The 26,756-nt window shown below is 47.4% G+C and overlaps 2 protein-coding genes across 7 annotated transcripts in view; both read left to right on the forward strand.

Annotated features, from left to right (window-relative positions):
• The first annotated feature begins 8 nt into the window (after window positions 1-8).
• Window positions 9-20,512, forward strand: LOC131999004 (uncharacterized). Of its 6 annotated transcripts, XM_059371485.1 has the most exons (5): window positions 9-114; window positions 626-685; window positions 18,974-19,175; window positions 19,441-19,730; window positions 20,425-20,512. In XM_059371485.1, the coding sequence occupies exons 1-5, from the start codon at window positions 85-87 to the stop codon at window positions 20,455-20,457; spliced, it is 615 nt and encodes a 204-aa protein (XP_059227468.1). In that variant the 5' UTR covers window positions 9-84; the 3' UTR covers window positions 20,458-20,512. The 6 variants fall into 6 exon arrangements, with proteins under 6 accessions (XP_059227468.1, XP_059227470.1, XP_059227467.1 ...); XM_059371487.1 differs by having other exon boundaries at window positions 15-114; window positions 626-689; window positions 19,441-20,506; XM_059371484.1 differs by having other exon boundaries at window positions 29-114; window positions 19,441-20,506.
• A 549-nt stretch (window positions 20,513-21,061) lies between these two features.
• Window positions 21,062-26,756, forward strand: part of AP3B2 (adaptor related protein complex 3 subunit beta 2) — a 29,148-nt gene continuing 23,453 nt past the window's right edge. Inside the window, exon 1 of the mRNA XM_059371491.1 lies at window positions 21,062-21,350. Coding sequence (XP_059227474.1) covers window positions 21,238-21,350 — 113 coding nt within the window. The 5' untranslated portion in view covers window positions 21,062-21,237. The remainder of the gene's footprint in view (window positions 21,351-26,756) is intronic.

The raw sequence follows: 26,756 nt of genomic DNA on the forward strand, positions 1-26,756 counted from the left end.
AGCCCTTTCCGGTTTCCGGTCGTGCGGAGGAAGTCCCGCCCCGCGCAATAGCGCAACGCAGCGGGACGCGCTGACGCGACACAGATGCGCCGGCAGATGCGAGTCAGTGGCGGGGTAGGTGGGCCATGGGACTCCTGGACTGAGGTCGCAGGTGCTGGGTCCCCGGTGGGGAGTGGGGAGAGGGCAGAGCAGTTCAGCGGGGGCTGGGAAAGCGGCTTGGAGACTCCCGTTTCCCCAAGAACTCGCTCCTTCCTCCCTGAGCGTCCTTCGGGGGATCGAGGCCCTTCCCTCGCCGGCTGCCGCGTATTTGACTCCGTTTCTGCGTTCCGATGATCTGCGCAGCCGCGTACCCTGCAGTCAGAATGGTTACGCTTACTGAGCATTAGCTGTGCGTCGTCTCGGAGCAGGAGCTCCTGAGCTTCGGTAATTCCTGCCGACCACTGTTGCCCACTCACGAGAGAGCATGAGTACCTCCATAGCTGTCAGCTGGACTAGGGACATAGCGCTGTTGCGGTTAGGAAGACAAATTACAGATCAAAACTGCCCTTGTTTTAGTTTCCGAGGGCTGTCGTAACGAAGCATCACAAACTGGGTGGCTTAAAACGACGCGTTTATTCTCTTACAGTTCTGGAACCAAGAAGTCCGGCATGAAGATGTCAGCAGGATCATGCTTCTGTCTGAAGCTGTGGGTAAAAAGGTTTTCTTGCCTCTTCCTGGTTTCTGGCGGTGACCAGCCATCCTAGGAATTCTTTAGCTTGTAGCTGCATCATTCGTATCTTAACTGTTCCAGCGGATGTTTTCTCTGTGTCTCTGTTTCTCTAAAAGGACAGAGTCCTCCGGGACAAAGGACCACCCTACTCCAGTGTAACCTGATCTTAACTAATTGTATTTGCAATGACAGTTTGCAGGTCAAGTCACGTTCTAAGTTTCTGGGAAGGACATGAATTGGGGGCGGGGGTGGGGTGACACTGGCTAGCCCCCTATAGCTGTCAAAGAGCTTGAGAAGTTGGCAAGCCAGAAGCTGAGGATTTGCTGTAGTTCGCAGGAATTCAAAATAGTTCAGTTGGATCCAGGAAGTTTTTGTGGACATTTGAGCTATTGCCTTGATAGGTGGGTAGGATTTGGATGTGCCGTCATAGCTCACACCCAGCGTTCTGGGCAAACAAGCGTCACAGACAAGGTTGAACGTGAAGTAAGTTGGGTTAAAGCAGGAAGGATCTTGAATACAAGCCAAAGAGTTCGGACTCTCTTCTGTCTGTAAAATGAGAGTAAAAGTGTTTTGGCAGAGAAGTTGTGTTTTGAAGATTAATTAGTAACCTAGTCAAACCTGATTTGTGTTACTTAGTCCATTTAAGAAGTCTCAAATCCTATTCTCTGAGCATATCCTGTTATTTTTCATCCTGGTGTTTCTGCTCCTGCTGTCCCTTATTCCCGGAGTGCTGCCATCAAGGAGAGTTGTTCAACCTGTTTTATGTTTGCAACCCACTAATGCCAAAACCTGACCAACATAGCACAGGAAGAAAAAACTGCCAAACTCCCATAAATACAAACCCCTAAAATAAAATATTAGCAGATTCCGTTGTTCCCTACATCTGGAACCAAAAAGGTTTTATCCTGGAAATGATACAACATTAGAAAGCCTGTTTCTATAAATCACTGTATTAATAGTTTAAATCTGTATGAGGGTTAAATCTGTATGATCATCTCAGTTGATAAAGTGTTTTTTGAAAATATTCAATATCTCCTTTGATTGAAAACACTTAGCAAAATGGGAATAGACAAATAGCAACTTGATAAAGGCACTTGAAAGAAACTGATACTAAATTTCATACTTAATGATAAAACAGTAGAAACATTCCACTAAACTCGGAAAGAAATCAGACTCTGATTTCTCTCAATGCTGAGTTGAATCTCAGAACAAGAGTGACACCTGGATGATTAAAGGGGGTACAAACAGGGCTTCTGTGTGAGGGATACTGGGGACAGCGCCTGGATGCCCGGTGTGAGGAGATGTTTTTTAAATGAATTCAAGACACTTGTGTAAACATAGGGGCATTAGGGAATGAGAGAAAGGAGACCCAGTTTGACAGCAGGGGCTTGCTGCCAATGTGCCAAAAGACTGCTCGGGCAAGTCACTTAAATGCTGTGTCCTGTGTCTGGTTTATTTTCTTATAAGTAGTTATCAAAAGAGTCACTTTATATTTGAAGCCATTCTCCAATCCAGTTCCAAAAGTGTAACAACTAAACTAGTAAATTCCTGAACTCAGTTCCTAAGATCTCAAAATGACTTTTCCTCTAGTTAAGGCAGTTTAAGGAGAGAATTAGGAGTTTGAACTTTACAGTTAAGCTGCCTGAGCTAAAAATCCTAGCTCTGCAACAGCTTAGCAGCTGTAACCTAGTCTAGTTAATGAGCTCGACCTGGTTTCCTCACCTGTGTAATAAGCAAAGCTACCCATATAAGCGTGTGACAGGGGGCTGGCATACACACTCTCGAATTGTTCATGAGTTCGGTCGTTACTATCAGAGGAGACACTTCTGAGTCGGTACAATGCTGTGGAGTGAAATGTGCCTTCTCCCCTGAAAATATATATGTTTAGAAAACATTTTTCTTGGGGCACCTGGGTGGCTCAGTGGGTTAAAGCCTCTGCCTTCGGCTCGGGTCATGATCCCAGGGTCCTGGGATCGAGCCCTGCATCGGGCTCTCTGCTTAGCGGAGAGCCTGCTTCCTCCTCTCTCTACCTGCCTCTCTGCCTACTTGTGATCTCTGTTAAATAAATAAAATCTTAAAAAAACAAAACAAAACATTTTTCTTTAGTATAGTTGACAGTTCTACTTTGGCCTCAGGTGTACAATGTAGTGATTCACTTCCTCTGTAAAAAATATGTATGTGGTCTAAAAACTTGTAATTTTAAGCCCCAACTCTCAATGTGTTGGTATTTGGAGCCTGCTGGTAGGGAGCCTGCTTCCCGCCCCCCCCCCCGCCCCCCGCCTGCCCACTTGTGATCTCTGTCTCTCTCTGTCAAATAAATAAATAAAATCTTAAAAAAAAAAAAAGTCAATAGATCTCTCTACTATTGTATCAAACTAAAGTATTGATAGGAGAAGTAAAAGCAGTGTAAAATATTTACGCCAGTGGACTTGCTCAGTTGAAGATAATGGAGGTGAGAGTCCAGGGAGACTGAGGCAGCTAGAGTTTACAGGACAGTGTACCACTGAGGAGAGACCTGGGTAGGTCAATATAGAAAGTGGGTTCACATGGACTGTTCACCAGAGTACTGATCGGCCCCTATGTGAGGAAACGTGATGCCAGAAAAAAAACCACCTGAAAGAATTATGCAGAAAAAGTAGTGCCTATACCCACCACCAAGATTGGAAAAACTTGTAAGTCATTAGGCATTGGGGAGAGTACTGAAAAAGTCTTGCTTCATTCGTGGGGAATAAACACCCCTAACCTAAATACAGTTCTAGTCCCACCAGACAAATCTTAAAAATAAGACCAGAAAGGACTACATTCAAAATAATTACATCTTAGAACTATATCAATGCTCCAAAAATATTGTAGGAATACAAAAATATCCAGCAGTTAACAATGTGAAATTCACAATGTCTAACATCTCATCAATGATTACCAGGCATGCAAAAAAGAAAAAAAGATGCAGTCCAAATGGGGTGAATAATCATTGAAACCAACCCAGAACAAAGATACTAGAATTAGCAGAGAAGGACATTAAAAGTTATTAGAACTGTATGCCACAGATTCAAAAAGTTTAGAGAAACGGAAGATCTAAAAATCCCAATTTAACTTTTTGAGATGAAAAATACAGCATCTGACATGAGAAACTGGGTCGGATTCATAGCAGATTAGACATTGCAGAAGATTACTGAATTTGAAACATAGTAATAGAAACTATCCAAAATGGAATAGGAAATTTTGTTTTGAAATTTTGATACACACAGAGTATCAGTGACCTGTTAAATAACTTCAGGTGGCCTAATATACTTGTAATTTGAATCCCTAAAAGAGATAAGAGGGGAGGATATATTTGAAGAAATAATGACCAAGATTTTCCTAAACAGATGAGTCCTATAAATCTACAGACTGAAGCTCAGCAAACATCCAAGATCAGGAAACAGGAAAAAATATACCAGGCACATCATAATCAAAATTTTTTAAGCTAGTGAAAAAAATCTAAAAGCAATCGTGGGACCAGGGGGCGTTGCAGTATGAGGAGATATTACAGAAGAACAGAAGTAAAGATGATGGCAGATAACTTGGTGGAAACATTGCAAGTACGTATTAGAGCAACATCTTTAAAAAGGAAGCAAAACCAAACTGTCGAGTTAGAATGCTCTAGCAGTTCTCTTATTTCAGAAACAAGGTGAAATAAAGACTTTTTCAGACATGTTAAAGCTGAAAATTAATCAGCAGCATCCCCTCCCTACAAGAATTATTAAAGGAAGTCATTCAGGCACAAGGAAGAGGGCACCAGATGGAAACCTTGATGTACCGGAGAAATGAAGAGCACCAGCAGTGACCACCACACGTGCGTTTTTTCTCACACACAACCTGTCATTTTTTAGAAGAGCCAGGCTATTCTTACAACACTACAAAACTGGTAAAGTTAAGATATGATTTTTCTTGGTTTCTGCTTGGAATAAGATAAGGATCATTGCCTCCTGTGGTATCATCCCCTCCTTAACAAAACCATCTAGAAAGTCATTTCTTTGACTTTGTTAGTGACATCCACCCCCTCATGGACCTGGGGTATAAATAGTAGTGGAAGGCACATTTATTTTCTTAATCTTCTTTAGTTGTTTTAGTTAACTTGTTTCTGTGATGATGAAATGGACACATCTCCTCACTCCAAGATACAAATTTTTCTTTTTTTTAAGAATTTTTTTTTTTTAAAATTTTTTTTTTTTTCAGAGAGGGGGGGGGAGAGTGAGCACAGGCAGACAGAATGACAGGCAGAGGCAGAGGGAGAAGCAGGCTCCCGCCGAGCAAGGAGCCTGATGTGGGACTCGATCCCAGCACGCTGGGATCATGACCTGAGCCGAAGGCAGCTGCTTAACCCACTGAGCCACCCAGGCATCCCCCAAGATACAAATTTTAAAGTATTGGTTCACCAATGTTTCTGGGCCCACCGGTCTGTTCTGTTAGTCATTTCATCTCATCTTGCACCAGCACCACACTGTCTTAATTCTTACAGCTCTAGGGTAAGACTCGGTATCTGGTAAGATGAGTCCACGCACCTTATTCTTCAAGACTGTCTTAGTCTTCTCAGCCCGTTGCTGCTCTGTACACATTTTAGAGTCTTAATAGTTTCTGCAAAATTAAGGTGAATATATGATTCATGAGTTGTATAATCCTCAAATAAGATTGGGGTCAAAATTTTCTGCTTAAACTACTTCTTAGGTGCAAGTAAATAGTATAGGTGTTCTATATGCTTTATCTTAAGCTTGTCTCTTTCAAAATTTCACAGGGTTCTCAATTTCAGGTTCACATGGTTTTGTTTTGGTTTGTTTTTTTCCTCCTGAAATTTTTTCCTGAAATTTTAGTTTGGGTCACTTGTCACCTGTAAGTGTCTTCACTGTATGTTTGAGGGATGTTTTTCACTTCTGGTTGTTGTGACAGTTTTGCCTCTGTTCTTAATCCCGAAGAACAATCTGACAAATATAAACGTGGCCCAAAATACCTTGGGGTGGCATAGTTGTATAAGTCATTGAACCACTCAGGTGTAACCTGCACTTGCTCAGGTAAGACCCAGCTGTTCCCTGTGGAAACTGTCTCCAGTGAAACATGGCCAGAGTCTGCTTTATCAGCAAGTGGCGCTGACTCTGTCCTCTGGGGATTGCTGTGGGTCACTCCCCTCCCGTTGTTTCTCCTTCCAGTGACTTGACCAATAAAGCCTGGTGGATAATAAATAGTTAATGAGCTCTCAGTAAATGAGAACTGACTTACTAAACAGAAATGAAACGTACCTCTCAGACTCCAGGATCCTTACTCCTTTCAATCAAATCCTGAATATTCAAAATTAGAGCCTTCAGATGCTCTCCTACATGTGTGCAGACAAGATCCAGGATGATAATGAGTTCTCTATCCTCCAGGGACCTGAGAACCACAAATACAAGCAAATGCAGGAATTCCACAGAAGCACCCCAATGGTTTTCCCAGGTTCAACACAGATTAATCCATCTATTCAGATACACATACTTTCATGGTTACATATAAAAACTCATTCTCTTTTGGAGACCAGGTGGCAATTACCTGTGATAAAAACATGATAAAGATGGTTCTTATTTGCATTAGGCTGTTCCTAATGTAGTGTAACAAAGATCAGGGGATAGACAGATCCTCAGTGCTTCTGCTAGGCTCTGAGAAGGGTCAGTTGGTAAAAACAAAAAACCCTACAGTTTTGTTTGGATGCTGTAAGTCTCTGACTTCTGTTGAGGAAAATTGACATAATTATGAAAAGCAAGGAGGATATTGGTGATCTTCCTGATTTGAAAACCTCTAAATGTATTCTCTTGGAATGATCCTGAATAGAGATGGACATGAAGCTTTATCTGTAACAAGCCAGGACTCTAACCTCACGAAGATGTAGGTTCTGCTCTCTCAATAGCCCTATTAGCCAAATAGACCGTAGTTGCTCTGCGTTGTTACCCATGGGGTTCAGCCGCCAGAACACCTGGGCTATGGTCCTGGTTGTGTCCTTTGGACCTTGAAAAAAAAACCTTTAAAATCATTTTCTCTTAACATGCTTGTCTGTACTTTGAAAGGATTAAGTAAGTTAATGTTCTAGCACTTTGAAAGAGTAGAAAGTGCTATTAATTACCAGTGGACGTGAATCAAAAACTGGAAGAAACCTTAACTCTTAACCTATTTTGGCTGGGAAGGGAGATTTGGGGTTTGGGCACAGCCCAGTTAAAGAGATTCTCAAGTGTCAGTTACCTCAATCTCTCCTTTATGTCCCTGCCTTTTTATTGGGCCTGCCATGGCCTTAGTTGACACATTCATCTCTTAATTCATTTGTCCTTGTCCAGTCACCCCTGAAAACCTGCTTTCCCAGTTTCCATTATCCTTCACACTAGTTATTCTCTAGAATTTATTTAACTACAAAAGTCCTATTCCAGTGGCTCCTTAGGGGGTTACAAGATGGATCCATGATATATCAGGCTCTTCCATTCTACCTCTCAGGTAGTCATAAGCACTAAGTTTGTATAATGCCTGACACATAGGATTCGATATATCTACTGTAGTGATTTATATAATATTATTAATGTTATTAGAGGTAATTAAAAATATGGAGATTGTATATAAATTATATTAAATATAAATACTTTAAATAAAAATTTTAACATTTTTTTATATACATAAAATTATCTCCATTTCTAGCCCCTTTCCTCTCCATGAGAATGAGAGATGGAACTGAAAATTCTAACCTTGTAACCGTGGCTTGGTCTTTCTGGTGACCAGCCTCCCCAAAAGCCCACCAAGAGTCACCTCGTTAGAACAGAAAACATTGCTCTCACCTATGATCAGATCCAAGGGATTTAGGAGCTCTGTTTCAAACCAGGGCAAAAGGCCAAATGTTAAAGATGCTTCTAGTGCTCTTATCCCTTAGGAATTTAAAAGGATTTTAGGAGTGCCTAGTCAGGAACCAGGGACAGACCAATATATAACTTTTCTACCCTCACATTCACCATTTACTACACTTAGCTCAAATCCCTGTGTTGTTAATTCTTGGCAAACATTATTTCTTTGTCTAAAAGTTTAAAAAGCTTCCTTCTCTGGTCGCTTTTTCAGGTCTTCATTGTTTTGTGAACCCTACCCCCCCATCCCCCCACCATGGACTGGTAGAAATTTAATAACATTTGTATGCTTTTCTCATGCTAATCTTGTATCAGTGTAATTCTCCAGTCCAGCCAGAGACCCTAAGAGGGTCGAGGAGGAGGTTTTTTTCTTCCCTTACACTAACATCTTCAGTACAGTGTTGAGTAGAAGCAGTGATAGCAGACATCCTGGTCTTGTTCTAATTTTGAAAGGAAGCTCTATTAATTCACTAGGCTGCTGTAACAAAGTACTACAAATTGGGCGGCTTAAATAGTAGGAAGTCAGTGTCTCACAGTTCTGGAGGCTAAAAGTCCAAGATCATCATGTCAGCAGGATTGGTTCCTTTGAAGGTTGTGTGGGGAAGCTGCTCCCTGCCTCTCCTGTACCTTCTGGTGGTTTCCTGGCAACCTTTAATGTCTATTAGGCTGTAAATTCATCACCTTGACCTCTGCCTTCATGTGCATATGACGTTCTCACTCTGTGTGTGTGTCTGCTTCTGTGTCCATATTTCCTCTTTTGGTAAGGATACCAGTTACGTTGGATTGGGACTCACCCTAATGGCCTCATATTAACTAATTACATCTGCAGTGACTCCATTGCCAAATAAGGTCACATTCTGAGATACTGGTGAGGACTTCAACATACTAATATTTGTGGGACACAATTCAACTCATGAGCAGCTCTGACACTTTGGTATTAAATGTGTTTGCCATGATAATCTTTGTTAAGTAAGTTGTTTCCCATTTCCAGCTTGCTTAAAAGCTGTTATCTTAGATATTAACCTTTACAGAATGTTTTTACATACTTAATGAGATTATAATATATGGCTTTTCTTCTTTAATCTGATAGTGGGTGATTTATTCTAACAGCTTTTTCATTTTAGTCCATGCCTGAATTCTCAGAATAAACCCAAATTGATGGTGAGTTTTAATACATTCCTACATTCAGTCTGCTAACATTTTAGAAGATAGTTTCTGCATCTTTGTTCATAAAAATTATTGGCCTGTATGGTTTGTTATTGTTATTGGACCATCTTTGTTCTTGATACTGTTACAATCGCCTCATAAAGGAAGGTGGGAACTGTGACAGAGATTCTGGGTTGTTTCAGTTTAGGATGATGAAAATGTTCTGGAAAATGGTTAGTGATGATGGTTGTACGACAGTATGATTGTACTTAATGCCACTAAGCTATACACTTAAAGATGGTTAAAATGGTAAATTTTATGTTTTGTGTGTTTTAACACACACACACACACACACACACACACACACACCAGACCCACAGATAACATCACTGAAAGCTCTTCTCTTAAGATTAAGAATAAAAAAAGGATGTTTGTTCTTGCTTTCCCTATTTAGTATTTTACAGGAGGTTCTAGGCAGGGCAGTTATGAAAGAAAAAATGAATAAAAGCCATCCAGATTAGAAAGAAAAAGTAAAACTGCCTCTATTTAAAGATAACATGATCTTATATATAGGAAATCCTAAAGAACACACACACACACACACCACACACACAAAGTTAATAGAGCTAATAAATTCAGGATGCTATCAGAAGATAAGATCAATGCATAAAAATCAGTTGCATTTTTTTTAAAGATTTTATTTATTGACAGATCACAAGAGAAAGGGGGAAGCAGGCTCCCTGATGAGCAGAGAGCCCGATGTGGGGCTTGATCCCAGAATCCTGGGATCATGACCTGAGCTGAAGGCAGAGGCTTAAGCCACTGAGCCACCCAGGCACCCCTCAGTTGCATTTCTGTACACTGACAATGAACAGAAAATGAAATTTAGAAAACTGTTTCATTTACAATAGTATCAAAAAGAATACTTAGTAATTATTTTTTACAGAGAAGAGCATGACTTGTACACTGAAAACCACAAAACAGTGTTGGAAGAAACTAAGGAAGATTTAAATAAATGGAAAGGCATTCCATTTTCATAGATTGGAAGACAAGAGGGCAGTACTCTCCCAAACTGATCTACAAATTCAACACAATCCCAATCAAAATCCCAACTGCCTTTTTTTTTTTTTTTTTAAAGGAATGGACAAGCTGATTCTAAAATTCATATAGGATTGCAAGAGACTTTAACTACCCAAAACAGTCTTAAAAAAAAAAAAAAAAAAGGTGGAGGATTCCCATTTCCCTACTTCAAGCCTACGGCAAATCTATAATAAAGATGGTGTGATGCCAGTATAAGAATAACTGTATAGATCAGCAGAATCGAATTCAGAGTCCAGAAATAAACTCATACAACTATGGCCAATTGATTTTCAACAAAAGTCCCAAGATTATTCAGTGGGGAAAAGACTATTTCCACAAGTTGTGCTAGGAAAACTGTAAATCCACATGTGAAAGAATGAGGTTGGACCCTTGCCTTACACCATATGCAAGAATTAGCTCAAAGTGGATAAAAGGCCTAAGCGTTTAAGTTAGAAGAGTCTGAAAACACAGCTGTTAATTTGTGACTCTGTATTATCAATACTTTCTTCACCAAAAGTACAAGCAACAAAATTAAAAAAAAAAATTTGAACTATACCAAAGTGGAAAACTTTTCAGGTGTCAAACTTTTATATATATCAAAAGAGTGAAAAGACACACTCCACAAAGTGGGAGAAAATATTCATGGACTATAATTTGATCAAGACTAGTAGCCAGAATATATAAAGCATTCTTAATAACCTAAAAATAAAAACAACCCTATTAAAAATCAACAAAGGTATTAAATAGACATTTCTCCAGTGAAAATATACAAATGGCCAATAACCACATGCAAAGATACTCAACATCATTAGTCATTAAGGAAATGCAAATTAAAACCACAATGAGATACAACTTCAAACCTACTAGGATTGCTATAATTAAAAAAAAACAAGTATAAGTAAGAAAGTGGAAAAATTGGAAAATTGCTGGTAAGAATGTAATTTGCTTTGGATATTTGCAAATTTGCTGTTTGCTTTGGAAAGCCGTTGGATGGTTCCTCACAAAGTTAAACAGAATTACCATATGACCCAGTAATTCCACTCCTAGATATCTATCCAAGAGAACTGAAAATATAAGTTCCAACAAAAACTGGTACATAAATATTCATAACAGTTACTCATAATACTCCGTGAGAACAACCCAAGTGCCCATCAACTGATGCATGAATAAACAAAATATGGTATATTCATATAACATAGTATTATTTGACCATAAAAAAAAAGGCTACACATGGATGAATCTTGAAAACATTGTGCCATGTGAAAGAAGCCAGACACGAAAGGTTGTGGATTATATAATTCCATTCATATGAAATGTCCAGAATATGCAAATCTGTTGAGACAAAAAGATTAGTGGTTCCTAGTGGCTGGGGGACGAGGGGATTCAGGAGTGACTGCTTCATGGATATAGGGTATTTTTTGAGGGTGATGAAAATGTTCTGTAATTAGTGGTGATTATTGTGCATGTTTTTGAACAATCTAAAACTCACTAAATTGTATATTATAAAATGGTGAACTTGAGCGAGATTTTACAGATGAGAAGTGTGCACATGAAAATATGTTTAACCTATGAAGGAAAGGCAAATCAAAACCATTTTGAGAACAGCCCAGAGAGATATGATGACTAAATGTTATATGGTATCTGGGATGGAATCCTGAAATAGGAAAAGGATCTTGGCAAAAAAGTAAGGAAATCTGAATGAAGTAATAGACCTTAGTTAATAATAATGTGTCAGGGCACCTAGGTGGCTCAGTCAGTTAAGTGTCTGCCTTCAGCTCAGGTCATGATCTCAGGGTCCTGGGATCAAGCCCCCTGTTGGGCTCTCTTTCTCAGTGGGGAGTCTGCTCACCCTCTTTCTGTCCCCCGCTTGTGCTTGCTTGCGCTCTCAAATAAGTAAAATCTTTAAAAAAAAAAAAAAATAACGTGCCAATTTTGGTTCATTAATTGTCCTAAGTGGACCATACAAATATGATTTAATGGGTTAGTTCTTTGGGATGGTAAACCTGTTCTCGATCTTGACCATGATTAATCTATACATGTGTTAAAATTCATAGCAATGTACAACAAAAATAGTTTACTTTAAATGTTCATTTAAAAAAGTAAAATTCGGGGGCGCCTGGATGGCTTAGTAGGTTAAGCCGCTGCCTTCAGCTCGGGTCATGATCTCAGGGTCCTGGGATCGAGTCCCGCATCGGGCTCTCTGCTCGGTGGGGGGCCTGCTTCCCTCTCTCTCTCTCTCTGCCTGCCTCTCCGTCTACTTGTGATTTCTCTCTGTCAAATAAATAAATAAAATCTTTTAAAATTTTTAAAAAAATAAAATAAAAATAAAAAAGTAAAATTCGGGGCACCTGGGTGGCTCAGTGGGCTAAAGCCTCTGCTTTCGGCTCAGGTCATGATCCCAGGGTCCTGGGATCAAGCCCCACATCGGGCTCTCTGCTCAGCGGAGAGACTGTTTCCTCCTCTTTCTCCCTGCCTGCCTCTCTGACTACTTGTGACCTCTGTCTGTCAATTAAATAAATAAAATCTTTAAAAAAAACTATTAAAAAATAAAAATAAAGTAAAATTCTTAAATGATTTGGAAGAATTGGAGAGTAACCAAGAATTCAAAGAACCTGGAGATTTGATCCTTGAAGGAATTGAGCTGCACTGGGTGAGATCTCTCCTTACAAAACTTTCTCCTTAGGACACTCCCCAGTCTGCGCAGTGTGGGTGGCTAGAACTCTTGCAGAAAGCCACAGACTTCTTGGCTTAAGAGAGCAGTGGATTTTAGTGGAGAACTGGGAAAAATGGGTAAAGGTGGTCAAAAGGCACAGACTCACAGTTATAGATAGTCCCGGGAATGTCATATACATCATGGCAACTATAGTTAAAAAAAAAAAAAAAAAAAAAAAGATATCAGTGGGTGAAGTTCAGATCAGCTGCCAGAGCAGCTGGATATTGAGGGAGAATACCCAGAAAGGAGGGATCTGCAGAGAGGAAATCCCCTAAACCTGCTTATGAAATCCCCTCAAATCTTTGGGTGACCCCCATACTGCAGAGCTACTAGGTGAAACTCCCAAAGAGTCCAGCAGAAAGCAACAGCTCAAAGGCAGGAAGAGAAGGGCAGGTATTTCAGCTGCTGCCTGCTCCAAGAGAGATAGGATTTATAGTATGATTTTCACAAATTCAGAGGGGCATGGGTAAATGTCTTAGATTGTCCACTGAAATCCCACAGGGGCCACATCTTGGAAGACTCCGCCAGGATTAAGGCATTCACTCTAATAATAATGAGGAACCTTAAACTCACCATAACAAACGTTGAACCCAAACTACACAAATACAAGGTCAGTTTCCAGCTATTAATTTGACTCCCTGCTAATACAAAAATCAACATTCTTCAGAAGATACAAAAAAAATCCAGACTCTGTATAAGGTGTCATCCCCACCCAATGTCCATTATCGCATTTTTAAAATCCTAGAGATGCCCCACCTCCAAATGTAACTCAATATTAATAGAATTGATAGAATGGCAATAATCCCCAAATGTTGTGGGGAGCAGAATTTGAAGCAGCTATTATAAATATCTATAAGAGAGTTTAAGGGAAAAAGTTATAATGGATACATGAAAGAGAAATCTTAACAGAGAAAAGAAAAAGAAACCTAGAACTGAAAATAAAATAAAAAATTCAATGAGTGAGTTTAACAGCAAATCGACGGAATCCAAAAAAGGGTCAGTGAAATCAAGTATCAAGAGACCTCTCAGTCAAGGGACTGAGAAAAAAAATACTGAAAAAAAAAATATGACCTATCAAAAAATATTCAGGTGATGGCATTAACTGGAGTTCCAGTTTTCAGAGAAAACAGGGTAGGAAAATGTGATTAATTAATGACAACAACAAAAATCCCTACGTTTTGTAAAGACAAAATTTTCAGATTCAAAATCTCAGGGAACCGCAAGAAGATTAAATATGAACAAAACCACTCTTAGACACATCACAATCCGACTTCTGAAAAGAGAGATAAAATATTGAAAGCAGCCAAAAATGATAAACACATGACATACTGGAGAACAATGGTTGGAGTTCTCATTGACTTGTCACCTGAAACAGTGAAGGTCAGACAGTGGGGGAGGGGGGAGTCTTTATTTAAAGTACTGGGAAAAAAATCATTAATAATTCTACATCCAATAGAATGAATGAAGATGATATATAGATATTTTTCAGATAAAGAAATCATCTAAGAGAATTTATTGCCAGCAGACCTGCACAAGGAATGCTGAAGGAAATTCTTCAGGCTAAAGAGAAATTACATCAGAAAATCTTAAACCTTCACGAATGAATGAAGAGGCCAAACAAAAAAATACAGACAACAAATCGGTATTGCCAGAGAAGAAGGGGATGGAGGGACCAGTGAAGTAGATAAAGGGGATCAAGAGTACACTTACCTTGATGAGCACTGAGAAACGCACAGAGTTGTTCAATCATTTTATTGTACACCTGAAACGTACGGAGCACTGTAGATTAAGTAGACTTCAATTAAAAAAAAAAAAAAGAACGGAAGAGGATCAGAAGTAAATGCAAAAGACTATTTTTGTCTTCTCACTTTCTCTAAGAGATAGGACACTTTAAAGCAAAAATTAGAACATTAGCTTCTGATTTTTATAGTATATAGTTAAAACACACATAATACAGCATAAAGGATAGAGTAGGGGATAGTGGTAAATGGACTCATTTGTTTACAAGTCTCCTACAGTTTACATGAAGTACGATATTATCTCTAAGTAGACTGTAAAAAGTTTAGTAGGTATATTGCAATACTTAGAGACACTCAAAATTAAGACAGAGGTTGAGCTAACAGTAGATAAAATGACGATAAACTTGAGTATATTGAAACAAGACAGGAAAGGAAGAGCAAAGGAACAAAAATCAAAAAGAACTGGGGCGCCTGGGTGGCGCAGTGGGTTAAGCCTCTACCTTTGGCTCAGGTCATGATCCCAGGGGCCTGGGATCAAGTCCCGCATAGGGCTCTCTGCTCAGCAGGGAGCCTGCTTCTCCTCATCTCTCTCTCTCTGCCTATTTGTGATCTCTCTCTCTGTCAAATAAATAAATAAAATCTTTAAAAAAAATCAAAAAGAACTAAAAAAAAATGGTAGACCTAAGTCCAGCCATATCATTTATTATATTAAATATATATGGGCTAAACAGTTTAACTCAAAAGCAGAGATTACCAAAATGAATAAAACAAGATTTAACTATATTCTGTCTACAAGAGCTGCAGTTTAAATATAAAGAGAACAAATTGAAAGTAATAGGACGGTAAAAGACAGAAACTCCAAATAGGGAGCATAACAACAACAGATGAAATAGACTTCAGTGCAAAGTGTAGTCGCAGAGATAAGGAACATTTTCATAACGATATAAGGTCAACCCATCAGACATCACACTCATAAAATGTTTATGTATCTAATAAGTTTCAGAATCCACAGAGCAGAACTCAATAGAATTAAAGGGAGAAATAATAGACCATCTTGCAATTGTCGGAAGTTTTAACCTTCCTCTCTTAACAACTGATAGAAAAACTACCAAAAAATCAATAAAGACATAGATGATCTGAACATTATCAACCATGTTGACCCAATTGGTATTTCTAGAATACTATAAATGAGCAAAACAAATTTTTAAATGCACTTGGTATATTCACCAAAATAGACCATATGTTAGTCGGTAAAGCAAGTCTCAACACGTTTAAAGGGAATACAGAGTTTCTCAGACCTCAGTAGGTTGGGGACAGGGCACTTGGAGTGCAGCTATCAAACTGGCTGGGGCCTTAATGCTCAGGACAGGGCCCCAGGGCTTCCTGCTTGGCTTCCTTGTCTACCTGAGGGACAGACGGCTTGTCCTCCCTGCTCTGGCCACAGAAGGAGAGCACCCGGCAAGGTGTGGAGTGCGGCCACTGCAAGGTAAGCTGCTTGGGGTAGGTGCTGGGATTCCAGTGGGGTCCCTCTGTGCCAAGAGGAAGGAGGTGACCAAACCCTTGGTAAGAGCAGGAAGGGCCAGAGCAGGGTGTTGGGGGCTCAAGGGTAGGACCTGCTCTGCCCCAAGAGGGAGCCCCAAACCTGGTTCTGACTGAAGGTGACAGCCAAGGGCAGTGACCCCAAACTCTTGCCTCCCACGGAGGCACAGTGTCTGGGACTATACTGAAGGGGGATGGGAGGGGCCGGAAGTTCGGGTCAGACTATAGTCACAGAACCAAGGGCCACCACATTGGCCCACAACAGCAGTGACAGGACCCCATTGGGTTGAGGTCCTGCAGGGGCCTCAGAGAGAGGGCCTGACACCCTGGTGCAGGGCTACCCTCATCCTTCTGTTCCCCCCGAAACCCTCAGGGTGAAGGGAGGCAAAGCTCAGGCCCCCAGCAAAGCCCCAGCGGAGTAGAGTAGGCAGAATTATCAGGACAGGACTGGGCTCTGGCTCCCAGCTTCAGGGCCCTGGTCCTTTTCCTTTCTCACAAAAAAGGTGGAGGCTTGGTTCAATGAAAGTCAAAGGGAAGGGCGGCTGTTTCTCCAGATCAGGAAGGATACAAGGGGTCAGTACTTGGCATTAACTAGTGCCTGGTGGTGAGGTCTGGGGGCAGGGGGGACACTCGTGCGCTGGCAACATGAAAGAGGCAATACTGTGCAGTGGTTAAGGTCAAGGGCACTAGAACCAGACCATCTGGGGTTGAATCCTGGTTTCTCCACCTACGAGCCTGTAAGCTTGGTAATCTCTCCAAGCCGTGGTTCCCGTGTCTGTAAGATGGGAAGAATAACAGTGTCTCCTTTATGACATTAGGACATTTTGTCATTAGGGCTCAGTGGGGCTTTAGCATAGTTTTTGGCAATAGATACTATGGATGGAGCACCGCATGTAGCCCTAGATCCACTATCTGAAGGGACACCTCGTCCAGACCCTGACTCAAATTCCAGGGCCCGACTGGCAGTGGCCAAAGTGCCCCATGACCCCACCACCACTGGAAACTTTCAGAGGGAGAGTTGGGTGGGGCCCTGCCTGCCAGGGCCTTTCCAACTGGGTAATTCTCGGAGAGCTCCGGGGTAGGGGTCACGGAGGCAGCCAGCCTCTAAGGGCTCATTGTTCTTCTCTGAGCTGGGAAAGATGCCTTCCCCCCACCTCTCTAACTCAGTCTGCTCCGGAGCGGACCAAAGATCAACAAACACCGCCCGTCTCTCCCAGCTCACAAAGGGCTCTCAGTGTCTCACAATGGGCCTGTGATGCCCAGCCTTCTGAGCTTATCGGACCCTGTTCGCAAACGAGAAGCTGAGGCCCGCAGGGAGGAAGTCGTGTGTGTGTGTCCCATAGAGGGAAGTGGCTCAGCCAGGATTCGGTCTCCCTGTCCTGCATCCAGGACTTCAGACTTAGGGGCACAAGAAATGCAGAGTTGTGCATGGACAGCCCCACACACAGCGCGCACAGCCTAGGGGGATTCAGGGGGAGGGGCGGCGGCTGGAACCCTCCCTCCTCAGCGGTCAGGTGGTGGTAGCTGTTTTGTTTTCTCTCTAGATGAGCTTCACGTCCCAGGTAACCGGAGCAGAAATCCTCAACTTGTCTTGTCTCCCCAGGTGGGATGTCTGCTGCTTCAGAGGCCCGGGGCACAGCTGTGACCATGACTTGGCCTAATGATAAAGCGGGAGGGGGGGAAGCAGGACCCAAGTGCCTGCCCTACGTGGTGTGTTGCCAGAAAGCATGACCATGACTGTGGTCTCCTGAAGTCCAAGGACGTGGAGAGACTGGAGTCTAGGGTGACCATCCAGGTTTTCCTGGGTTCGGGATGTGCAACTTTAAATTTTATTTTTATTTTTTTAAAGATTTTATTTATTTATTTGACAGAGAGTGAGAGAGGGAACACAGCAGGAGAGTGGGAGAGGGAGAAGCAGGCCTCCTGCTGAGCAGGGAGCCCGATGCAGGGCTCGATCCCAGGACCCTGGGATCATGACCTGAGCCCAAGGCAGACGCTTAACCACTGAGCCACCCAGGCGCCCCGCAACTTTCAATTTTAAAAACCTGGAAAGTTCCAGGCAATCGGGGATGAGTTGCTCACCTGAGTGTGCCACAGCTTCCAGTCTGGGAAAATGAGACTCCCCCAGGAATAAGTAGAGGGGACTGGAGACGAGGGCTAGGAAGGAAACGCAAGCGTCAGGGACCGGAGCAACTGGGCACGCAGTGGTTGGCACTCTGCAGCTCGGGCCTGGGCCGCCCACTCCTCGTTTTCACAGGGTTCCTTCCCATCCCTGTTGAATCCGCCGGAGTCAAGCCCCTCCGTCCCAACAAAGATACCCAGAGCCCTGGGACCTTCTCCCAGGTCCTCTGCCAGCCTGGGATTAGTCAGTGCTCAACGGGCCCTCTTCTCCCCTTCTTTCCGGGGCACTGTCTCAGACCCCATCTCCGGCACGGCCCAGGGGGCCATCTTTCCAAGTCCCCAGAGCGCTCTGTTCCCAGGCGATAGGACAAACCGGAACTCAACGGCCTTCTTACCTCCTTACAGAGGAAAGGGAGGTAAAGGTGACCAGAGCTGTGTGCACTCAGGCAATGGAGAACCTCAGCCTCAGTTTCCTCAACTTGCAAACAGGGGTACTGTACCTCTCTTGTAAAATGGTATTAAGCATCACAGGACCAGCTGCTCAATAGATGTTTGCCGCTGAGGCTGTTGGAGGGGACTTAGACCACTCAGTCCCCAGAGGAGATGTCTGTCTCAGGTCTGCATGTCACTCAGGTTTCTGTTTCTTCAGGCCTTCTGCTCGACTCGGGTCCACTGAGTCCGCCTGTTGCCTCCAGGGAATGTCAAGATGGGACCCGTTGAGGAAGGGAGAGCTCCGGGTGGGGGAGGGGAGTGGAAAGGCTGCAATTTAGGACGGGAAGAAAAGGTTGGATGAGGAGGCGGTCGCCGTTGTTGGGAATTGACGGGTTCTTAGTGGTGGCTCCAGGCAGGGTTTACCCGCGATGCGCAGGCTTCTGGAATTCAGCACACGGAGGCACAGGTGGGCTAGTGAGGCCTGGCCCTGGGCCAGGTCTCCTCGAGCCCCCGGAGGCCCAGCGGACCCAACGCCCAGGGGAAGGAACCGGCTCCCCCTGCATCCCAGCCTGTGCAAACGCCCAGTGGTCGGGGCCCTGTTTCCTCTCAGGCCCTGACAGGGGCAGTGAGCACCATTAAGTTCTTCCTGTCTGAGGCCTTCCTGGGGCGGCACTTCGAGGCGGTGGAGTTGGAAGGCAAGGAGCCCGAGCCGGGAGACCTCTTCCTGTTCAGGCTGTTGTCCCCCACGGGACGCTGGTGCGGGGCCCACGTGGGAGTGTACTGTGGCCGCGGGGAGATCATCCATTTCGAAGGTGAGCATCTCCGGCTGAGATGACGGCCCCAGTCTGCGAAGAGAGGCTGCCGGTCGCAGCCCTGCGCCACCCGTGGGTGGGGCCCACGGGAATGAAAACTGCAGGTCCCAGGCTGGAGGCGCGCGTCTCTGGAGAAGGGTACTTGTCCCGCAGGGTATGGGGCTCAGGACCCCCAAGTCCTGGGATATTTGGGAGCGGGATCACAGGGCTAGGGTCCCGGGACCCACCCCCGCTCTGATCTACAGCCATTGGGCCATCCCTGTAGGGAGGAATGTCGCCAGCCAAGGGCCTCACGCGTTTCTGGGCTCCTGCGAAGGCATTGTATCCAAACAGGGGCAGCGCCCGCTGCAGCGCTCCCGCTCGCTGTGGCGTGTGCTGCGTAGACGTGGCGGCGTTGACCCGGTGGGCCTGGAGCGCCGTGTGCGCGAGGCCATGGACGCCGACCCGCCCCCCTACCACCCCACGCGCAGCAACTGCGTGCACTTTGCGCTGCGTCTGCTCGGCCCCGGGCCCACCCTGGACCCCCTGCGAATAGACGGCAGTCCTGTTAGCTCGGTGAGTGTGGCTCCGTTACCCAGCCACGACCCCACCCCGCCTCCGCCTCCACAGCCAGTTAACAAACAGGGCTAACCTCAAACTCAAGATCCACTTTACTCTGCCGGACCCAAAGCACCCAGAAACAAAGCAGGCCTGCCAACTCGAAGTTCCACTTCTCTAAAACTCTTTTGGGCCCACTCCAGGAAGGCCCCAGCTCACAGATCTTGGGCACATCGATTTCCTCCAGCCTACCTGCTTCCAAACCCGGACGCTGCTGGTCCTTGTTAAGCCTCTTTTGCATTCCCCCAGCAGAACCTACCTACGGAGCCCATCTTTCTTGCCCTTTACACCCAGGCCCACAGATTCTGGTTCTGATCCCACACCTGGTACCTAGTCTAGATCAAGACTCAGCCCTATGAACTCCTGCTCTCCAAGTCAAGCCCTCCTCACCACCTCCTCCTCTTCCTCCTCCTCCTCCTCCAAACCCAGCCAAGAGACCTCAGCCATCCGACCCGATGGCCCAAACTCGGGCCCAACTGGATCTCACCCCTTTCCCAAAACCTGGTCACTACTTTCTCTCTAGATCCAGGCCATCTCTCCTTGGGGGTACTTTGGGCCTTGGCAGCTGAGCTGGAGGCCTGACATGATCCAGGAGCCCTGCCTGTCACACCAAACCTTAACCCAGTTTCTTCCTCTCTCCCTTCCTTTCTAGATGTCGGTGGACCTGAACTTGAGTGTGGACTAGGTGTGGCCTTAGGCCCTCCTGACTGTGTACTGGGGCTTCAGAATGGTCATTAAACTATTTTGCAAAGATGAGTTCAGGGTTCACTGTCCCTTCTATTCAGTCTCCATTTCTCTGCCTACAGCGGGCTGTAGGCTCCTCCCACGGACAAAACCTCCTTAAATTCTGTCAGGTCCAGGAAGTCCCCTGGCTTCCTGGTGAGGAACCAAGGCACCATCCGAGGGGCCCAGATTTTCTAGGAAATATGTAGCTGGGAGCAGGACCGTCCTTGGTCTCCGAAGCGGGTCTCTGGGTACTGTGCCTCTTTCCCGCTCTAGGACCCCCAGCACGGGGACACAGCCTCCTCTTCAGTCCCCGGCTTTCCTTCCACTGCCCCGGGGGAGCATATGTGGCTGTGTCTGGAATGAGCGGAGCCGGGTGGTCGGGACCTTCCACCAAGACCCTGTGGTCGGGAGGGTGAGGGAAGGCTGTCCCTCCTCAGGACGCGGAGGTGCATCGAATCCCTCAAAAGGACAGGGGTCTCCTTTCCCGGGAAGGGGAGGGGGCGGGGATTTCCGAGAGTGGGGGCGGGCCCAGACCCCGCGGCACAGCCCCGCCCCCTCCGTGGACACGCCCTCCGCTCCGCACGCCCGGGTGCCTTTAAGAGCCTCACGGCGCGGCGCTGATTGATAAATCCGCGCGCTGCCTCCGCTCGCGCAGATTGCGGCCTCTGCGGAGCCCGGCCTGCGCTCGCTTCCTCGGCCCCAGCCTCCGCCCCGGCGAAGCGCTCTGCCCGGCAGCCCCATGTCGGCCGCCCCCGCCTACGGCGAGGACAAGGGCGGCTCCGCCGGCCCGGGGGAGCCCGAGTACGGCCACGACCCGGCGAGCGGCGGCATCTTCTCCTCCGACTACAAGCGGTGAGGGAGCCCGCGGCGCGCCGGCACCATGGACAGCGCCCCGGCCGCGCCGACCGGAAGCCCGCCCTGCCCCCTCCCGCGGCGGCCGGGCCCCGGAGCCCCCCCCTCCCCCGCGCCGGCGCCCGGCGCCAAGACCCAGCCGGGACCCCGGGAGGGGCTGCAGGCCGGCGGGGGAGGGGCTGCAGGCCGGCGGGGGAGGGGCCGGCCCTCCGGCCCGGGCGTGCCTGGGTCTGCGGGTTTGCACTACAGGTTCCCCGCCGATTTCGCGCGGGCGAGCCGGCTCCAGAAGGTCGCGGGGGAGGGGTCAGCGTCCCTGAGCTTGAGTCTGGGGCCTGTCTGGGAAGGCCCGCGCTGGGGCCCTCGGAACCTCGCAGGCCTGGCCCCTCCTACAAATCCATTTACCTCATTCTGGCCCCGCGCTCGCGCCCCCATCTCCTCCCATCTGACCGGTGCTCACACACTCCTGCTTCCCACCTTGACCCTAGAGATCAGCCCCACCTGGACCGCCTACCCTTCTACCACCAAACCCCCACCTTCGGCTCACTCGTTGGTTCTTTCGTTTGTTTGTAAATCCTGAAATAAGCATTTGTAAGGGGCTGCTGTGTCCATTCTCCTCCTAGTCCCTGTGAATACAGGCGTGAACCTGAGACAGCCCTCGGTCCTCGTCCTCTGGCTGCTCTAGAGGAGAGCACAGGGGAAGAATCCGTATTACAGGAGCGTCGGAGGGATGCTAGGGGCTGGTCCCTATCCGTGGAGGACAGAGGGAGGGGAGAGAGAGGGATGTTCCAGGCAGAGGAAAGAGCCTGTAGGGAGGTGGGGAGCCAGGTCACGCGTGTTGTAGGTGCTAATACAATATGGCCCGAATCGTGTGCAAGCCCCTGGAGTGACCAGAAATGAGGGTTGGGAGGATGCCAAGGGCTCACCAAGAGCAGGTGATCTCAGACTGGCGTTTTAGAAGGATTCTCGGCTGGATTGTGGAGAAGGCGTTGGGGGTATGCTGGTTTGAGCAGGAGACAAGGGAGGGGGACAGGAGGGTGGTCTAGACTGTGGGAGGGGCAGAGGATTTGAGGACCTCTGAGGCAGTAGAAGTCACAGACCTGATGCTTAACGGTGAGGAGAAGATAAGGGTAATACTCAGGTCACTATTTCTTTTTTCTTTTTTTTTTTTTAAAGATTTATTTATTTATTTATTTATTTGACAGACAGAGATTACAAGTAGACAGGCAGTCAGAGAGAGGAGGAAGCAGGCTCCCTGCTGAGCAGAGAGCCCGATGCAGGACTCGATCCCAGGACCCTGAGATCATGACCTTAGCCGAAGGCAGCGGCTTAACCCACTGAGCCACCCAGGTGCCCCAGGTTACTATTTCTTGTAACTGGGTAGATGGTAGCACCGTACAGTGTTATTGGAAATAAAGACGTTACAAGCAAGTTGGTGAAAATAATGCTGAGCCCAGCTTTTGACAGACAGATTGTTAGCTCTGAGGGATATATTCAAGCCTATTAGGTAGCTGGGATTGCAGGAGAGGTTATTAACATATGCATTAATCAAAGCCACAGAAGGAAGTTAAGGTAACTCAGGGAGAGTTGATGAAATGCGTGCAGAAAGTGCAGAGATGAACTGGGAAGATGCAGACGTTAGGCACGACCAGAATGCAGGGGAAAGTGTTTGAAGGTGCTTGAGGAAAAGTAAACCAAAGACAGGAGGAAAACCGAATGTGCTTTCAAGACGGAGGAGGCCACCAGCAAGGTCAACACAGACAAGGGAAAGAAATTATGACTGTTGGTTTGACAAAGAGCAGGTCAACCCCGCTCTGCTCCCTACCTCCTGTCCTGGGGGGCGAGTCTGGCCAAGTCCGAAGAGGGGGAGCTAGATAATTTTTCCCCAGCATTCTATATGAGCAATGTTAAACAAACAGAAAAATTGAGTGCGTGATACAAGGAGTACCAGAATATCCACCATCTCCATCCAACCACTGTTGACATTCTGCCATATTTGGTTTGTATAACCCTCTAGCCATCAGCAATTTTGGCTGAACCACGTAAGTTCCAGACGTCACGGCCCCTCAGCCCTAAATTCTTATCAGCGTCTAAAACCAGTGACAGTGAGTAGAGAAGCAAATAAGAGGTGAATAGATCAAACACAGCAAATGGGAAATTTGCTTTCTGGAAGTTTGTGAAGGGGAGAGAAAAAAAGTTGCCTGAGGAGATCAGTGGTTCGAGAAGGTTTGTTTATTTTATTTGTGCTGTTATTTTTTTAATTTATTATCAGGATGGGAGAGCAAGTCTAACTGCTGTTTAATTTATTATCAGGATGGAAGAGCAAGTCTAACTGCTGCTGTTTTTTTAATTTATTATCAGGATGGGAGAGCAAGTCTAACTAGTGTGGGAGAGGCTGAAGGGAACTGAAGGCTCGGTGGCCCCTGGGTAGTGGGAGGCGAGGCGCACAGAGCTGGAGGGAGGGCGGAGCTGGCTTTGAGGAGGACTGCTGCCCCGGGGAGGAGGGCAGGACGAGAGGCGAGGCAGGTGTTGGGGATTTTGTCTGGGGCCTTTCATTTGCTGTGAGAAGCAGGTGGCGAAGCTCTGAGAGCAAGAGAGCAAGGCTGTGGGCGGGGATTTGAGGCACATCGAGGGGGTCTGAAATGCAGCAAATAAAGCCAGCTACTCCTGGCGGGGCAGGGGCAGCACGGACAGGAGGGCCAGGGGTGTGAGTGAGAGAGCAGCTGGAGCCAGGGGGCAGAACCCCCTGGGCCGGGGAGGGAGGAAGTAGAGATCAGAGAAGGCCCATAGGAAGGATGGAATCGAGGACCTGGCTCTGGGGTCGGGTCAGAGTGGGCAGGAGGTGCTCAGGATTTCTGAGGAAGAGCAGTTCTAGAGAGGCCAAGGTCCAGATGTGGCCGGAGAGTGGAGGTGAGGAGGGCGTCCCTCCCCTCTGTCTGGATCAGCTCTCCCCTGCCCCACTTACCCCCTGGCCAGAGATTGGGGTGTCTTAGTCCCCACTCCCTACCTTCCTCCCCCTCTTGAGTCCTGTCTCTGAGCAGTGAAAAGGAAACCAGAGCCTCCTTCCCTGCCCGTGTCTGGTTTCCGAGTTTCGGGGGCGGGCCGTCTAGGACAGCGACAGGCGTCCCTGGCTCCCGGGTCAGCTCAGTCTCATCTCAGAACAGGACCTGGCGGTGCCCAATGCAGCGGTTCCTGCAGCTCCCGGGGGCCACGGGGAGGGCGGGGGGCAGAGGGGCCTGTGGGGCTGACCAGGAGGCCGCCAGCCCCGTGCTGGGCCCTGAAGGCGGGCCCCCACCTTGGTACCAGGCCTTGCAGCCTGAGGAGCTGCGGTGGCTGCAGGCCCCGGAGGAAGACACAGCCCCGGAAGCGCCCCCAGAGGGACCCTGCCCAGAGCCTGGCCAGAGTCAGAGCCAGAGCCAGAGCCAGAGCCAGAGCCAGCTGCTGAGGTACAGAGGACTCCTGGGGACCCTCTCCCGACCCTGGGAAGGAAGCGGTGGGCAGCCGCTGCTCTCAGCTCAGACTCTTCCCCATCCCAGCTCCTCAGGAGGAGGACCCAGCTGGGATTTAGGGTCCTGAGGGCCGGGGGAGGTGTCAGGGGCACAGTGTGGGGGCTGAGGGCATGAGGGGGCTGAACTTAACTCCGGCAGCTCTCAGGGAGAGGGATAATGTTGTGATCCGACCTTGACCTGCCCCCCCCCCCCCCCCCCGGTCCTGGCTCAGGTGGGCTCCAGGGGAGGTTCTGAGACAGGCTAAGGCCCACCTGGTAGATTGGGGTTTGGGTGGTGAGAGGGAGGAAGGTGTATATCAAGGGGGCGGTGAGCACGGCTGGCCTCAGTGCCAGGTTCTGCCCCCTGTCTGGCCCCTGGAGAGTTCCTCAGGCCAGGCCAGGGGACAGGTCAGAGTGAAGGCCGTGTAAGGGGATCTGACCATGGGAGGCTGGAGTTTCCAGGCTTCAGAGCCTTGCTGTGTATCCCTCGCTTCCTCTCCCTCTTGGGCACACAAGCTGGTGCTATGAAAACGTGGGGCCCGGAGTGGGCCCATCCTAGGAGGGAGCTGCTGTCTGTTAGTGGGCATTGGGGGGTCCTGCTCTGTGTGCTGTCTACCCCCAGTCCCTCTGCTCCCTCAGTTCCCCTGGGCCTGGCCCGGAGCCTCCAGGGCCTGGGGTGCAGGCACTAGGCCAGGAGGCTGGGGCGGTATGGGCACTGCAGCGGTGCCCTGGGGCATTTGACAGGGGCCTGTGGCATTTCTGGGAGTGGCGAGGATGCCCGGGCGTGAGGCAGTCTGCTTTAGAGAACACCCAGAGCGAAAGGGGACCCGGCAAACTCCAGCTGCTCCTGGGGAGGTCGACCCAGGCTGACCCCTCAGAAGGAGGCCAAAGGATCCATGAGGCTGTGTGTGTTTGATCCTAGAAGCCTCAATTCATCCAGAATCTCAACCAGGAGTCCGCTGGACACTGGGGAATGAGCCTGGAGTGACAGTTCTGTCCAAGGGCATCTGTGTACGTCGTGTGTGGCGGAGGAGGCATGGGGGGCTGCGTTGTGTGGGTTGTGCGTGTCTAGATGAGGGCGTGGCGGAGAACAGAGAGGTCTTGTGGGGTGTGTCTGTGTTTGTGGGTGCCTAGGGATGTGTAGGGGAAGTGTGTGTTGGTGGATATGTGGGCTTACACGTGGAGAGTGTTTTTGTGGGAAGAGTCTGAACGGGAGGTGTGTGGGTCTGTGACCGTGGGTTTCTCTGGGGGCTGTGGGTGTGTGTCTGCAGAAGGCTTTTGTGGGCGTGGGTGGGTTTGCGTCTGAATTGTGTGTGTCTGGGGTGCAGGTGTGTCTGTGGTGGGGGTGGGCATGTCTATGGAGGGAGCTGTGGGGGACATATAGGAGTGTGTGTGGTACGTGTGTGGATGGTGCCGGTGGGGGGAGGGTGTTGCGTGTGTAGTTGTTGGTGACGTGTGAGTTGACCATGAGGTGTACGTGTGGAAGGACCTGGCAGTTCAGTGGTGGGCGTTTGTCCCCTGGGGACGCTGGGGCCCGGCTTTCCCTCCCCTCCCGTGCACCGCAGCTGCGGTGCTGTCCACCGCGGCTGCACCGTCTGTCCCTCTTCCTCTGAGCTCTGCCCCTTGGGAACTGACCTTCAGGTCTGTGTTTGGGGGAGTGAGAGGACCCTCTGGTTTGGGGGGTATCCCCCACGTGAGGGAATTTTAGATCAACACGGCTGGGGCTGCACATCTTTGGCCTTCATGTGAAGCTAGCAAATCCTCTGTGTTCTGGAAAGCCTCATCTTTCTACTTCGCTTTCCTTCAGAAAATCTGTTCAGGAAAGACACTTCCTAAAAGCCTTGGAACATCCATCTCTAAGCCCCACTTCTGTCCTTTCTGCACGTGTGGAGGCGCGCAGGTGTTCCTGCAGGATGCAGCAG

This window comes from Mustela nigripes, chromosome 13 (assembly GCF_022355385.1).
Source record: "Mustela nigripes isolate SB6536 chromosome 13, MUSNIG.SB6536, whole genome shotgun sequence".
Lineage (NCBI taxonomy): Eukaryota > Metazoa > Chordata > Mammalia > Carnivora > Mustelidae > Mustela > Mustela nigripes.